At 37.1% G+C, this 17784-nt stretch overlaps 1 protein-coding gene across 1 annotated transcript in view; it reads left to right on the forward strand.

Annotated features, from left to right (window-relative positions):
* The first annotated feature begins 5766 nt into the window (after window positions 1-5766).
* afdna (afadin, adherens junction formation factor a) overlaps window positions 5767-17784 on the forward strand; it is a 150544-nt gene continuing 138526 nt past the window's right edge. The window contains 1 exon segment of the mRNA XM_059356425.1: window positions 5767-6064. Coding sequence (XP_059212408.1) covers window positions 5963-6064 — 102 coding nt within the window. The 5' untranslated portion in view covers window positions 5767-5962.

The raw sequence follows: 17784 nt of genomic DNA on the forward strand, positions 1-17784 counted from the left end.
AGGTCTCCATCTACTCAGCTAGATGACATAAATAACGTTCCAATGACAAGTCTTTTTGTGTAAATATGTGAAAGATTGAAGCAATAGTAGTAATAACAGCAGGAGTTTTAGACACTGATACAAAGGTCCACAGCCATATATATATATATATATACACTGAAAAATATTGGAATGACATTTACTTAAAAAAAGCTAGGCAAGTAATATTAATTTAATATAACCAATTTTTATTAAAATACACAAGTAAATTGCAGATTCACTGATGTCCCTCAGTTACATTTTACTTGGAAATATCAACTAATTAAGCCAATGAACTGGTTTAGTGAATATTAATTGGAATGCATGATTCAATTTACATACAAAACTGAGGACACATAATAACAAACAATCACTAAGTAATGCACTACATGAAAAGCTGCTGTTTTAAAGTGAAAGCACTGAATTCGTATTTCTTTGTAGAATTTATATAGATGATTGAAATAATAATTACAGGGCCAAAAAATATTTTTTTCAGTGTATATATATATATATATATATATATATATATGTATGTATGTATATATATATATATATATATATATATATATATATATATATATATATATATATATGTAACATTAATATAAAGTTGTTATTTAGTGGGTATTTAAGTTTGTGCAAGAGAGGTAGTAAGATAAAACATAATCTAAAAACTAAACAATGTTACATAAAATAATAATATTGTATGTAATGCCAATGGTTACCCTGTGTATATTTTAATTAGTTAGTTATTAGTTAGTTAGCATTCTTCTATTTTCCCACTTCCTGTTGTTTATTGTTAGAATTTTCTTCTTAATGGTGTCTTTGATCTATATAATCTATCTATCTACCTCTTTTGAAAAAGTGAACTATAAAAATAAAATGATTAGGAACAGAAATACCAGAAATACTGCAATAGATACATTTAGCAGGGTAGGAGGATTTTTTTTTTCTCTGTTGTCATTTGTCTCCTAATTCAGTCCTAGCCAGCAGGTGCTAAATGTCACACAGCACTGCCAAGTCCCTCTGTCCAACACACACACACACACACACACACACACACACAAACACACCTAAAATCTTTATTTTTTCCTCTGTAAAATGAGCAAAACACATCTTTCAATGGGAAAAGTCAAGTCAGTCACAAATAAACTTAAATGAAGAAATATTTTAAAATTCGATCGCAAAAGCACCACTAATCATGATACAAATACAAATCACTGCATTATATATGAATTAATTGTTTTAATTTGTTGACTTCAGCTAAAAATAATTGTGGTAAACTCTGCTATGAGCAGAAGAAAGAAAGTGTCTTGGCCAAGGGAGATATTTTTTCCCCTTTTTCCAGACAATTAAGTCAAAATCTTAAACTAAATGACAATACCGCCATAAAAATAGTTTTAAGGCTGTATGTTTCTGGTAAAAACACACCCAAACACACACACACACACACACACACACACACACACACATCCTATCTACATGTATGGGATGGATGAGCTATTGTCTGCAGCTCTACCGATCTGATAACATGTGTCACTGCTGGATTTCTTCCTTCCTGTGGACGCACCGCAACATAATCAGCAGAAGCTGGTTTCCTGTTGGGGTAATGGGTTGTGTGCATGTGTGTGTAAAACTGTGTGTGTGAATCTGTGTGTGTAAATGAGTGCTCCATCTATGCAAACAGCAGCTCTTTATTAGCACACAACTGTTAGTGGCTCTGAAAGGTCACCAGATATCAGGCAGATCCATGTGAAATGTCAGGAATCAGCGGTGATGGCGTCTACAGGAATAGCTGTGATGCAGCGGTGTGGTTAGTCACCCACCTGCTCCCCCAGACGCCCTGAAGGCTTCTTATAAACACCTTAGTCACTGGGACTGAATCTGTGGGTGTTGCTGTATTATGGGCTGACTTCATGTGTGAGTAAATGAATGAAACATAAGCTTTTATCAGAACAGCTGATCTAACTGTAAATAGTGGATCAAAGACAAAAAGTAAACAAAAACAAAATAATAATGTATGAAAGTATTTTACTTGTTGCTTTATGTTTCAAGATTCGAGATGAAAGATTTTAAGAGAGAGCACAATGGTGTGAAATAGTTTCACTGGGAGGCTCCACTAAAGAAAAACAATAAATAGTAGATATAAAAAGACATGGAAAAAATAAGAGAATAAAACAGTACATAGTAAAATACAATGACATCAAATATAATAAAATATAATTTAATAAAATGAATTCAAAAGTAAATAATAAACATAACAAGACATCTTAAAAAATGTATTAAAATATAACAAGAAAATCTAAGAAGCACTTAAATAATATTAAGTAAAATCAGTGAATACTAAATATAAAAAGACAAAGAAAATATTAGAAAATAAAATAAAATAAAAATTATAAGAAGGATTTAAAAAAATTCAAAAACAGTACAAAGTAAAAATACAAAGACATAAAATATAATAAAATACAATTTAATTGAAAATCATGAAAAAGTAAGTGCAAATAATAAATAATTAAAAATAATAACAATAAATTAAAGAAACAGTAAACAAAATATATTGACATATAAAATATTAGTAAAAAATATTAAACTATAAATAAATAAAAAATTGTAAATATAAAATATAACTTTGAACATGGCTTTATAAAAAAAATGCAAATTAGAACAAATTTGTGAAGAAAATGCTTTATTTGCATATTTAATATTTCAGAAATCTTGTCATAAAATAAATAATTTTATGTTGTTGTATTGGTAGGCCTATTTTTACTTTTACTCCGCGGTGAAGAGTTGTTAGAGTTTCTACTGAACTCGTTCGCTGTCAGCAGCAGAAGTGAGAAACCACAACAGGAAACCATCTTCACCAGATCGCCTCGCCACTTCCTGTATCTGTGATGTTGTCACACACACTCAGAGGTCACAGATTGTTACAAATCTGTGCTGGGAAGGAAAGAATGAAAGCCACCAATAATCCTGCTGCCTGCGCCTGAGTTTAGACATTAACCCAAAAGTACCAAATCCAGACTTGTTGACTCCATCCAGACTAGAAAACAAAGCAGCGTGGAGCCCTACTGTAAATTTACCTCTAAAGTTCTGGCTGTAAACTCCATGAGGCCAGTTTCAGTTTGATGATGATATACCAAGTAAAACTGGAGACAAGCTCAAATATATTTAGTATAAAATGATAGAACTGGATGTAACCCTCTTATATGTTAGATTTGACACCTTTGTTTACATTTGCAACATTTCAAATTCTTTATTGAGCATGATAGTGTTTTGGAAGTAAAAAAAAAGATTCAAAAATCACATTTTATGTTGGACTAAAGGATTAAAAAAGACACAAAATGACAAAAAAAGATACAAAATAATGAAAAAAGACACAACAAAAGACACAAAATGACCAAAAAAGACACAAACAAAACTAAAAAAAGACACAAAATGACTAAAAAAGACACAAAATGACCAAAATTGTTACGCTAAACACACAAGACACAAACAAAATAGAGTCCCACTAAAATAAAAACCAGAGTTGGATGACAGGATCACACACAATCACAAGATCACATTTATGTTGGTTTTTCTTTGTTTCTTTTTGGTTCCAAATGTTGATCCAGTAAGTCAGAATAAATAACATTTAAACATTTTTTAAGTGGTGTATACAGGCATACAGGATGAACAGGATTCAAAAATAGCCCCAGACTCCACAGAGTTAATAGGAGCTGGTGATCAGTGATAAACGGAGGAGTGAAGCTCTGATAAACAGCCTCTGAGATCATCTCACTTCACACACTCAGAGATGAGAATCACACGCTGGTTTCATGTCCTCGCCCTCTCACCTTATCAATTATTTTGTCTCCAACTCTGACCGCAACTACCCCCTCTTATCTGTCAGTTTTTTAAATAAATGATGATAACATTTAGGAATGCCGTTCACCCTTTATCTAACTTACAGTAACAGTTTAAAGGAGGAAAAGTCAGATTAAAAAGCTGATGCAAACAAAGTGTAAAGACAAAACAGTGAGAGCTAACAACGCAGGCAAACATGTGATAAAAGACTTGTAAAGAAGCAGCTAATCAGAGCAGATTAGAGAGCACATTATGGTCGTGAGCCTCCAGTTTTAGTAGCAGCAAACATACAGGGAACAAAACAATGCGATGTGAAAAGAGGAAACTGGCTGCAGAGTGAACTCATGAAAACGAGGAAGCAGCGAGGCGAGCCAGAGAGGGAAATGATTCATTTAGGAGAACTCAGTGAACTCATTTTGTGTATTTTTTGTTGTTGTAATTTTGTGTATTTTTTGGTCATTTTTTATCCATTTTTTATACATCATCATACAGTATAAAACCTTCATAAAGGTGAGAGACTGAATTTCACCTAGCATGCTGACGGACTAAACTATTTTTAGAAGGAAATTAAAGACAGATCCTTTTAATATCTCTTTTCACTCTTATAGCCTTCATTTTTTTGTTTTTATTAGTTGTTTTTTGTACATTATTTTCATCCCATGTGTTTATTTGATTTTATTCTATTTTATTAACATTTATTTATTTTATTTCTAAAAAAAAACAATTTCATTGTATTAATTTATTTATTTCTGCTTTATTTATATTTATATTTAAATTCTTGTGTTTTTTTTATTTCATTCAATTTTAATGAAAAATTATATTTTTTAAAACATTTTATTGTTTAATTTTATATATACATTTTATATGCATTTTATATAATTTATGTATATGATTTGTTAAAATGTTTATACATTTTGGAGATGGACCTTTGCATATTTCTTTTACATGATTGTTTTCCTTTGTGTTTATTTTATTTTATTCTATTCTATTTTATTAATTTTATGTATTTTTTAGTTTATTTCTGCATTATGTTTTATGCCTTGTGATTATTTCATTAAATTAAATTTAAATGACTTTAAAAATGTATTTAAAAAAGATTGTATTGTTTTATTGTTGCATGTTTTATAATATATGTATGTGATTTTTTAAAATTGTATACATTTTGTCATTAGACCTTTGCATGCTATTAATATTATTTTATATTTTTTGCCATTATTTTCCCTTGTGTTTATTTAATTTTATTCAACTGACCTTTATTATTATTTTTGTAGTATTTCATTATTAAATATTTTAAATAATATATTTATGTAATTTTTTTAGAATACTTTTTGCTCAAAGAACCATTACATTATTTTTTATCCCTTTTGTTTGTTTCATTTAATTCTATTCTGCTGAATTTTAATGTTTTAATTTATTTTACATGTTATTGTTGCATTTTATATAATATATTTATGTGTTTATATGAATACAAAAAATAAAATAATTTTATTTTTTAAATTACCATGATTATTATTAGTATTCAACAATTATTGTATTCAATGTGCAAACAAACAAATTAATATGTTGTGGAATTTATTTAAAAATATATATTTTTTAATAAAATAATTGGTTTATCGAAAATAAATATGATCAAATTCGTAAAATAAATCGGTTAGAGGCTTAAATAAAAAAAAAAAAAAGGGGGGGTTTAATTAACACATATTGACGTAATCCCTCTTACTACAATAAATCCTTATTATTAACCCTAAATACCGGAGTGCATTTAGGAAAAGCAGCGTCATGAATCTCGTCCACCGGGCCTCAAACAGTTAACAGTTTTGCGCATGCACGGACGCGCACGCTGAGAGTACCGGGGGCGCGCACGCTGAGTGTAGCGGGGGCGCGCAGAGTCGCACAGTGAACGCGAAGCAGAAAGAGATGAGACAGCAGGTCGGTCGGTGAGCAGAGACACACACACACCGACACAAAGTACCGGCGATACAACCTGAGCCTCTCGGTCTCCGTGGCGGCGGGGTTTTTCCTCCTGTGGACTAACGTGACGGGAAGTTTTATTCAACAGTTTGGGACGGACGGACGGAGCGGGTCAGACAGGCTGTGCACCATGTCGGGGAGCAGGGAGGAGGAGAGGAGGAAGCTGGCCGACATCATCAACCACTGGAACGCCAACCGGCTCGACCTGTTCGAGATCAGCCGGCCCACAGAGGTAGGAGCCCGGCCCGGAGCAGCAGGAGAGGCCGCGGAGCCGCAGGGGCCTCTCCTGGGGGAATGGGGGGGGGGGGGGGGGGGGGGGGGGGGGGGGTCCGTGGTCCGTGGTCCGTGGAGCTCCCACTTGGCTGTGGAAATGTTTAAAGGTGTTGTGGGCAGCGTGGTTTATTTACTCGGCGGTCTGTGCATGAGGAGAACCAAAGCCAAACTCCATTGAAAAATCTGGTCATTTACTACGTCACATTCTACAGCACGAGGCCTTTGACATTAAACACACATTTGCGCTTTCATGTCGACCAAACAGACGAATTAGATATCTGCGTGTAGATTAACTACATGTTTTAATAAAATAATTCCTTTTAGGAACATTTCACGCTAACGTAACGCTAGCTGGCTGCTAGCTACCGCCCACAGCTGTGTACAATAGAATAGAATAGAGTGGAATAGAGTCTTTATTGGCATTGCACGGTAGTATAAAAAATACCTTAGCACAACCAAATTGAGGCACAGCTCTCCCGCCAGTGCAAAAAAGATAAATATTGAATAAATAACCGTAGATAGGATGTGTGTGTTTGGGTGTGTTTTTACCAAATTTAGGGGGGAAATGCCTTAAAAGTCATTTTTACGGCAGTATAGTGCAATTTAGTTCAATATTTTGACTTAATTGTCTCAAAAAGGGAAAAATAATCTTTCACTGGGCAGAGAAACTTTTTATTTTGCTCATAGCAGAGTTTCCCCACACATTTCCCAACATATAATATCCTGAAGTGGACAAATTAAAAATAGTAAATTAATATATTCTGCTGTGGTTTGTATGTGTATCGAGTAGTAGTGCTTTGTGATTGATTTTTTTTAAATATTTCTTCATTGAAGTTGATTTGTGTTTGAATATGGTTTCTCTTCTCCCATTGAAATATGTGTTTTGCTCAGGAAAAATAAATATTCCAAGTGTGTAAGTGTAGGGGAAGACAGGCAGATAGTTAGATGCCTGTGTTTGCTTCACAAACCTGTGTGTGTGTGTGTGTGGCACAGCTCTCCCACCAGTGCAAAAAAGATAAATATTAAATAAATAACAAACCAAGGCATGCACCCATCAAACAAACAAACGAAAAAAGGACATCACACAAGTAAGGGAATGTAAACAGATACACATTGTAAAGGAAAAACCCTATTGCACATGTCACACAGAGAAAAAGCTTATTGCACATGTTCTACACTAAAAATAAAGCCTATTGCACATGTCATACATGAATGTTAAACGATGTGACTGAAACGACACGAGTGTCTATTTGCAGCTAGCAGCTTCATAGTAAGAGTGATTATTAAAGTTGACAGTTTACAAAACCACTTTGCATGTAGTGCATAAAACATATCCCGAATTTGGAGTTGGATCCAAATGGTTTATTGAACACCTTCAAGTATTTTGTCGGATGTTTGTGTGTGTGTGATAAGAGAGGCGAAACTGAATGGGCAGATTGTGAATAGAGTTTGGTGTGTTGTTATCTCCAGTAGAAGAGGGAACGGCTCGTATCGGGGCTAGCTGGCTAACTAGTTAGCAAGCACATTACCTGTAGAGCAAACACGAACCCCGCCCTTGTGTTAAATGGAACAAACGTGCAACCCTAAATTATGGTGTTTCTCTTCAACACATGTCTTTGCTGTTTAAATAAGACACCGAATCTGTGCTGTACCCAGCCATGCCAGTGCTAGCAGTGTGTATTGGCTTGCAGCAGTGCCTGCAATGGCTGACAAACCCAGTAACACGGTGAGGTTGTTTGATACGCAGGGCAAATAGATAAAAGCTTAAAGTCTTAGCAACAAGCTGGGCGTAAATGCTTCCACCAGGTAGGGCAGTCAAAGCACTGATGCTATAGCACAATCTGTGTGTCAGGGCAATGCACAGAGCACGTCACGTCGCCCTGCATTGTCCTTCCTTACATGAGCTAGCTTAGTGCGAGCTGCTTGTTTGACCAGCAATCATTTGACCCTGCAACATATCGCCACCCTGTTAAAATAACCGCCTAAGTCATTTTTTGTCAAAATGTTTTGTTTTTTTTACCTAAATCATCTCCTCATAGCCACCTATGGTAAAATCACCTCCATCCTCAGTTGATCAGATCATGTGATTTTACCCCTTTAAGATAATGGCCTATGTCAAGTGTGTGACTTAAGCGGATTTATTATGCCTAAGTCAAAATAAAATGTGACTTAGGCAATTTTTTGAACATGCCTTTGTGACTTAAGCAAGACATGGTAACACTTTATTTTGAAGGTGTCTACATAAGAGTGACATGAGCGTGTCATAAACATGACATGGGATGTGTCATGAACATTAATGACACTTTGAAGTAACATTAATGCTCATGATACTTGTCATGCCATGTTTATGACAGGCTTGTGTGACTCTTATGTAGACACCTTCAAAATAAAGTGTTACCATATCTTGCTTAAGTCACAAAGGCATGTTCAAAAAATTGTCATTTATTTCTCTTAAGTTACATCATTTACACACAGTGTTATTACTATGCCAATAGCCATCCTTTGTTACAGCCTTTTTGAGTGAAATGATCAATAAATGTCATATGTTACACTTTTGGTGAAGTTTTTTGTGTTTCCTGCAAATGACATAGGCGATTATTTTAACAGGGTGACTATATTGAGGAGCTGTGCTGTAATTAAATCGCCCGTCTGGGCTCCAGTTGTGGTTGTTTACTAATAACATGACAGGATAAGAAACTCCTCCCTGCAGGATTCAGCTAGCTAGCTAGCAGAGAGTAGCGAGGGCATGGTGATGTTTCAACTCCTTAAGGAGTTAGTCAATAACCATCAATCCTTACCCTTTAACTGGTGCATCTCATGGTTAATTAGTTTTGATTTATAGCTATGACTGTGATTGCGTCAGTTGCAGCGTTTTTTAGGCGGGCAGCCCACCCCCACCCCCTCCTCTCCTTGGATAAGGGTGTAGGGGGGCCACTGGGTCCCCTCTCCTCGTCTTGAGCCGATTAATTTATCAGGATTGGAGCTGGCCAGCCGTTTGGCCAGGGTTGTGTATACTGCACACATAACCCCTCCATTCTGTGAGGAATGATTAACTCCGTCCAGAAGTTCTTTAGGCTGTAATTCTCTTACTGTACAAGGAGCGTTGCTTCAGCGTTTTGCAGCTGAAGACTGCTCAGATTTGAGTCCAGTAGAACATGATTAAATGTAAGCAGATGCATGGCCTCCCTTGCCACGCCACACCCTGCCCATATGTCAGCTGGTAGAGCCCCCGGGCTGCACAAGTGTCCTTCACACTGTCTAGACTGCTCCTGATTGTAGCCGTGCATGAAATATGCTGCATTTGTAATAATATGTTACAGTATCATCTGTGATTTACACTAATTTTAGATTACTCCCCACACAAAATCAGCATATCTGATAATGTTTAATTTCTGAATTTCAAAAACCAAACTGCCACAGAGAGCGGTGAGATCATTCGTGTGATTAGATTAGCCACGGTTGGCTGATTAGTCTGGAGCAAAGGTTCTCAAACTTTTTAATCTTGCAACCCAAACTGAAAGAGTCCTGCTGTGGGACTTATGGTGGGGGCTCATTATAACATAACAGGTACTCGGGGTCACGTGGGGACCCACCATAGGCAGAGACGTGAGGCTTATTGTTGCAGAATACAATAAACACCAGGCTTGAAAGATGTAGGAATTCGGATGCAATCACAAAAACAGTTTGTTTTATGTGAATAAAAAGGTTGTGGGAATGTTTGCTTTGCTTCACTTTTGTATTTAGGCTGTCTAAGTTCACACTGGCCATTTATGAAGGAACATGAGTGTGTAAACAAAAGATTTTCGCCAGAGATCTTATAATTCTTTTTAGGTTTGTGGTGGGTTGCCTGTGTGTTCAGGTTCAGTTTCTAGTTTAAGTCCTTCATCCACTTCAAACCTTTGCTATTCACAGCTACCTGTCACCTAAAATAAGAGGGTCTCAGTCTCTTTTAAAGAGAAGCACTGTGCTTTTTTGGGGGGATTGTAGTCTGCAGCATCTGCAGGAATCCTCCCCCAAACACAAGGTTTCATGTGTATAAGAGTCTGAATGTTGACAAGTGATATCCAGCAGTTCCTCGTGCTTGGAAAGCTGCGCATAGGAGAGAAGAAGTTGTCAAGATTGTCCTAAATATAACTTGTGAGTGTTGAGAAGGCAACTTTCTGAAGGAGATCTTAGTTTTTGATACATTTGGAGCCAGTTCTTGATGCCTAACCTTAGATGTGAGCTGGTTTATTTTAATTTAAAAGCTCTGGGACACTGGCACCATGAGCTTAAACAAGCAATAAATAAAAGTGTTGGGGGCACATAACTAAGATATTAACAAAGCACATACTGACACAGTGTACAGGACAAGCAGATCTTGTATACAGTGTAAGAGACAGTGCAAGATAAATGATAGAGCGTAGATGATTCATATCACCTTATAAGTATTCATTCGCAGTGTTTATCCAGCGACACAAATAGGCATGAAGAAGGTGTCTTGTAATTAGCAGGTGGTACTGTTTAAGCCAGTAATTACATGTAACATTGTCATTAATCAGGCAGAGCTGACGTGCATCGTGTTATTTTCCTTGGCAGGGGCAGAGTGGAGAAGTAGTTAAATATTGAGGGAACTTCCTGTGTATATAGGTGTGATCTTCCTGGAATTAGTGCTGAATCATGTTAACGTAAACCGTGGAAAAGTTTCGGCCAGAGTCAGGATTTGTTGTTGAACTGTGCCTTTTATTTGCGGGATGCAGGTAGGACAGTTCATCAGCTCCTGCACTAGTCCTGAGTGCTGACCTAAGGAATTTCCCCACATTTTTTCCCCTGAGAAACTCATGAGAAGCTTATGGTTCAAAACGGGAACAGCAGCTTTTTTTTTTATTTTTTTAACCCCGTCCAGTTCTCGATTGATCCTACTAGAAAACGAGGCCTTCTTCAGCACCAAATCAACTCCACTGAAATCTTTGCATGCTGCCAAATATCATTAAACATTAAGGTTTTAACATTTACATTCACACTGTAGCTTGAAAACCAGACAGAAAAAGTGTTAGATCTAAATTTAAGGCTTTTAAAAGACTATAAAAAAGCCTTTAAATAGACTTTAGTAGAGCTTTTAAGTTGTCGCAGAGCTGGAAATTAAAGCAAATATTACGTCCTGTTACATAGTTTCACTTCCAGTTGGCCGCAGTTAAACTCTCTATGCTCGAAAGACGAAAAGGTTAAGACAGCATGACAGACAGTAAAGAAGTTTGCTCAGCTGAACAGACTGAAAGATCTTATCTCATACTTTTTCAACGTTGTGCTGCTTATTTATAGACTCACAACTTCTCATAGTAAATGTGCTGAATTTCCTTTTTGTTATGTTGTTGAAATAGTTTTTAATGATCGTAGTTTCCTCGTCTTAAAAATGTCTTGGATTTGTTTTCGCAGGAACTTGCTGATGACACAACAGTAATGAGAAAGCCGGCTCTGCCTGTTACTGCGTTGTATGACAAAATGTCACATGTGAAGTGTAACCACTCATGTCACCCTTTGTACATAAGACTGTGCCGCACAACAGGCTGAATAGGCGTGGAGGAAGATCTTGCATACCTTTGCTCTTAGTGTAACAGACTATGGGACTATAATGGGATAGCTGGATTTAAGGAATATTCAGGAATGTTGCTTTGAAAGGACGAAGAAATCTTTTTTTTAAAAACCATTTTTTTGTTATTTTAGGTGACGAACAAGTGGCAAACACTGTATATAATTATACAAACATAGTCAGACTAGTATTTGCAGCAAAGAGTTATAAGGATAGTTTGGAAATAACATAGTTTTTAGGAGCATTTCAGAGAACTGAGTGGTTAAAAATACAACCTACATGTCTTGGTGTGGCTCTCGATGTATTTCTCAGCTCCACTTTGCATTGCAGGACTGTATAGGCTGACAGTGTGCTGATATACTGTGACATATCCAGTTTAGCATCCTCACTGTGGCCCAGGGAGGCGGAGAGACTGAGAAACAGGGCTGTTTTAATGTTTGCAAGACAACTTTATGGGTGCAGGTTTGTAACAAGAATGACCAAACATCTGATCAATGATTTCCTCACAGTTTAATTGGGGAAACTTAATCCGCCCAGTAGTGGAAGTATGGTGGAAAAACGGTAACATGGCAGACAAGGAAAGCTATTTGTCTTCATACAGCAGTTTATTTGTCACGCTACAATTTCCAAGTTGCTCCTTTTCACTCTTAATTATGACGTGCTGAACCACAAACCACAAACACACACTTGGGTAAGTTCTTACCGTAAGAAGATGAGGGTAAACTGATGGCTCCTGACTGGCTGAATTTAAGGTGAAAGGTATTTTACGAGCAGGAAGCTCCACTTTCTTTCCTTTGGGATGTGAACGCACCATGTGTGCAGACTCGCCGTGACATCAGCGGCCACTCCCTCCTCTTTCCCTGTTGCACGGGAAGCAGGAAGCCGACGGGAAGTGTGTGTTGTGTGGAGATAGTGGGTTTCCTGTGGTCCGGGGGAATGACTGGGTTGTTTTCAGAGTAATGCATGATCAGATTTAGTTTTATTTTACAAGCTATTTCCAGATTCCAGTGCTCTACAGGAACTTTTCTCACAGGTGGCACCAGTGTTATTGTGGATACACTGAGACAGCTATGTTTTGGTGCAGAAACCGTCATGTTTCTGGATATTTATTGACATTATTGATTGATATTTTGTTCTTGTTTTGGTTCATTGGCATAGCAACTAGATAGTAATTTATTGGTTTGTCTTTGGAGCTGTACATGGTTTGGCCCTAAACATTTTCTCAGCCTTTTCTCAAGTTTCTGGGTTCAACTTTTGGATGAGTATTTGGATAATTGGTCCCATTTATTGGTGTTTTGTAGTTTTAAAGTATGAACATATTTGTGCTTTTTGTCACTTACCTGGCTGATGCAAGTTGTGGCACCAAATAATAAGATGCAGGAGCATATTTTTTATATTTTTATCTGAGACTAGGAGTGGGCGATATGGATCCAATCCTGTGTCATGATATTTAATTTTGTAGAGTGATGGGAAAAATCTATTGAGACACTCTTTGTGGATCAAATAACCAGACCATAATGGCAGTAATGGTCTAATCCAGAAAATTATATACCTGACAATTCAAGCTGCTCCATCACATTGATGCAAAAACTAATATAAAAATATATTATTGATGTAGAGACAACCTGTGCATTGATTTGCAATATTACCCTCAAGTGCCATGGCATAGATACCTAAAGCTAAAACAGTATTTATAATTGTCTGGCCTGTAATCAGCATTATAGTAGTGGAAATGTCCATCACAGTTTCCCAGAGCTTACAATAACGTCTTCAAATGTCTTGCCAACAGTAGAAAACACAAATGTTTCGTTTACTTTAATGTATGACATGAAAAGCAGCAGATCTTAATGTTTACAATGCTGGAGCATAAGGCTTTAATGATAATAAAATGGGAAGTTATGGTTTGCTGTGGTGGTTTGACTGGTTCAAAAGATAGCATTGATTGTTGTTTGTATGGAACTTATAATGGAAACAGTTTATTGCAAAGGAAACGGTACACACTGTATAAAATTGACAGCTGCTTTGATCATCCAATTATGTTTATTTGAATGTCCGATTTTGATTTGGGGAATTTTTGCTTAAAAATCCTTTTTTTGTCTAGCAAATTATCGGCTTCTTAAGTACTTGTTTCAGCTTTAATTTGCACCACTTATCTTCTAATTGCCTGTCTGTAAACATAGTTGGAAAGCTGACTTTTTACTGAAAAGGCTAAGAAATAAAGTCAGCCATACAAACATGCTGCAGATTAGAGAAATAGTGCCATGTTTCCTTGGGAATTCTGCTCTTTTGTGAAATGGCATTGGACCAATCGTGAGAGATCAAAAAGCTGACAGAGAGGAAAGTGTGTCCAGCTAAGAAACAACAGTGTCACTACTGAGGGAGAGAGACTGTTGACTGGCTGCTGTTTGACTTTGACTAAAAGGTCAGTGTGGGCCTGGTGCGTACCTGTTTTCAGCAGCAGCAGTAGCTGGTGATAGTAGCGGCGTGTTTGGCAGCAGCAGACTGGACGCCTGGTTAACAGATTTGCTGGCCTCAGCCACAACTACAATACCATGAGGTCACACACACACACACACACACCACACACACACACACACACACACACACACACACACACACACACACACACACACACACACACACACACACACACACACACACACTAGCCGACTGCTCTGTGCATTTATCTCTGTTTGCATTGTCTCTCTCTGTGTTCATTGGCCATGCCCTCTCTCTCTCCCTCTCTGTCTCTCTCTCATCATGTCATGTGGCATGTGGTCATTTTTTTTTTAACAAAACAAACAAAACATTAACAGTTGGATAGCAAACAATGTGTATGTTGTTCTAGGCCTGGAGGTGGTGGCGCCTCAGATGATCCACATATTTGATGTGTTTTTCTTTTTTTCCGGTTTCAGCAGCAGCTCACCAGAGAATGGCAAATGTTGCATTTCGGCCGCTATATCGATCTATCTGATTTAAGATGCGATTTATGATATAATCTATGTGCATTTTGCAAAATCACAAATTGGATTGCAGTCCTTCTTCCCAGGCTGCAAGCACAAACAATAATACCCCATTTTATGCCCAAATAAGTGCAAATACGCAGATTTTTTTTAATTTAGGAAAACCTGATACAAATAGTTGATAAACTTCTTTCCCATTGCCAATAGATGAACATGTCTTACCTTTATTTCTAAAGTCACCTTTGCACTAGAAAACTGGGATAAGTAAACAGTAGAAAGCACCATGGAAGATGGTGGTTACATATATGTTACTTACTCAGAATTGTAAAAGAATGATGCTATTATCAAGCAAAGTTATTGAAGATACATTTGGAACAATGTTGGACAGAATTTGTGGCTGAGGTAACAAAGAATTATGGAAGTTATCGCTGGAAAAGTGGCGAAAATTGTCTGCGTGTGACTGTTGTAGAGCCTTTTGTCCTGGGAATGGAGGCCATTTGTAAAAGCTCCCACTAAAGACAAGAAAGCCAGATGTTAGTGGGTTTTTTGTCCAGTTGGAAAGCAGCCCTCCAAGTTCCACTTGGGATAAGTTTGGATAAGATTGCGTCATATCTTGGAGACTCGGATGCATTTACACCTTTTTAACATCTTGCTAAATGCGTCTCCCATCTCCCGAGGTGCAACAAGTGCAAATGAACACAAACCTCCTAAAATGTGTCTTTGTAATACCACAAATATCCTGTTTAGTCAGCTTGTGCTGCTTTTTTTGCTGTTCGAGTTTGTTCACAGGCAGGACCACAGGGAGCAGTATCTCTGGACGGATAAATATAGAAAGAAAAGGTGCATGAATTACTCACGGTGTGAAAATGTGTGGAGGCTTAGATGTTAATGGAGAGGAGAAAGGAGCGTTATCGGTTCTCTGGATGAATGTCAACACAGTGGCAGGTTTAGATCTCATATCACCAGTTTCACTTAACATTTACTTCTTTTACTTCCAGTATTGTCAACTTTTGTGTGGAAAACCCTACAGTATATTTGATTTAACCCTTAATAGGGCACTCATTGAAATACTTGCAAATTCCAAATTTCAACCCTAGAGAATATTGGAGGATATTACATACAGCCAGAATGTGTAAAAAACATACAAATTCACGAGATTAAAGTGGCAAATCTACGAGATTTTTTTTTTGCAGATTTATGAGATTTAAAGTGGTGAATCTGTGAGAAAAAAAGTTGCTTTTTCCCACTTTTTTCTCTTAAATCTGCAACTTTTTTTGCACAGATTTGCCAATTTAGATCTCTTAAATCTGCGAGTTTTTTTCTTGTAGATTTGCCACTTTAATCTAGTAAATTTGCAACTTTTTTCTCGAAATATTACATCCTCCCATGGCCCTAATATGTCATCATAGTCAAGTCCTCCTCGTACAAGTCATTGAAGAATAATACAACTGTTTCTTTCAGATGATTTTTTTTCAAAATTTTTCATTTTTACATTGGAGGTCAAGTTCAATAAAGTTAATATTGTTATATTATTATCATACTGATTGGTCAGATGTCATGGTGTCTCCGTCTGTGACGTAGCCTGATCTTTGCGGATTAGCTGGAAGAAATCCATGTGGTTCTACGACCAAACAGAGAGACATGGGGACCTCATTTAGATATCCACTGAAGTTACCAAATATAGTTCTTCGCTCGATAAAGTGTTAAATCTTCACGTTTGGTTGCAATGCTTTCCTTTCCGAATGAGGAGAGGACAGGTGTGTATTTTGTTAATTTCAGTTGTTAGTCTGGTCTAGTTTCACGGTCTGGTCCTGGTTTTCTGCCCCCGCCTCGTAAAATTCTGTCCGCTGGAGATAATTTGAGCTCTGCATGTGTCTTGAGAGTCCATGTCGACAAGTGTTTGCCTGTCAGCCCGACCAGTTGCAGCTCTTAATGTGTTGCATGTCACATTTCATGGCCGTGTTGTGCATGTGTGAGAGTAATCGCTCCACAGCAGTTCATTAGGAAGCAGGGCAAAAGATCACGACCACAAGTCTTATAGGCTGTCCTGCAGAGTTATGGCCCTTCTCCGTCACACGCACATACACGTCCTCACATAAACACCCAGACAGACGCACCGACATGATTGGATGAGTAACCTTGCAGCTCATTTTCATCAGCCAACCGCTGCTCAGTCATTTTAAATCCACTTCTGCACTGTTTCTCACTTGGTTTTTTTGCAGTTTTTTTTTTAAAGCACTTTATTTATAGATTTTTCAAGTTACAGAACAGTAACATTAAACAGCAAATCAATGCCACACACCCACCCCTCACAAGGTCGAAATAAATAATTAATAAAATAAGTAAAATAAAATAAATATGAAATAATAAAATGTAATTAATAGATAAAAAAAAGGGGGGCAAAAACAGAAAGGGGGGGAACAAAGAAATTATACTTTTATGTACAGACACACAAACACACACATATTGAAGCACTTATACTCTTATATAAAGGTATTACAGGGACTTCCTATATCACACGCACAGGTCCAGCTGATCGCATCAGGTTAGTTCTTTTTTTGAACTTCTTTTTTTTTTGTTTTAACATTAAGTTGACTTTTATTTCTCTGCTTGCAGGTTGTCGTGTTGGCTCAGTTTGGACTAGTTCTATGGTGCACTTTATTCTGACAGTTTCCCGCAGTTTGACAGCCTGCGTGATGCGGCGCTGTTCTTTATTCATAAATTAAATCATAATGATGTTTCTGCTGTCGACTGGTTCAGTATCCAATCTTTGTGCAGCCACATCGCTCACTGTACCAGCTGTAATTAATGCAGCTGGCCTCGCTCTATTGGCTGCTGCCTGTTAAAAAGAAGGATGGGGGTCACACCGGACAGCGAGGGTATTTATCACCGCTGTTTATTTTCAGCATGTTAGGAAGTCCACTTCAGCCTCCTGTAGAGTCATTTAGGTACGCGGGTTACGGGGGAAACATTTTATATCAAGACGGGGTTTGTACATAGGCTTGAAGGTTTGGAAAATGCTTAATTTTGACTGTTTTCCAGGTTAATAAAATGCTTGATCCCTTGAAAAATACTTAATTAATCCGGGATTTGAGCTTCACCATCATTCATTTAAACTGACAATCTTTTAGTATGTGAAATAAAACA

This window comes from Centropristis striata, chromosome 18 (assembly GCF_030273125.1).
Source record: "Centropristis striata isolate RG_2023a ecotype Rhode Island chromosome 18, C.striata_1.0, whole genome shotgun sequence".
NCBI classification, from domain to species: Eukaryota; Metazoa; Chordata; class Actinopteri; order Perciformes; family Serranidae; genus Centropristis; species Centropristis striata.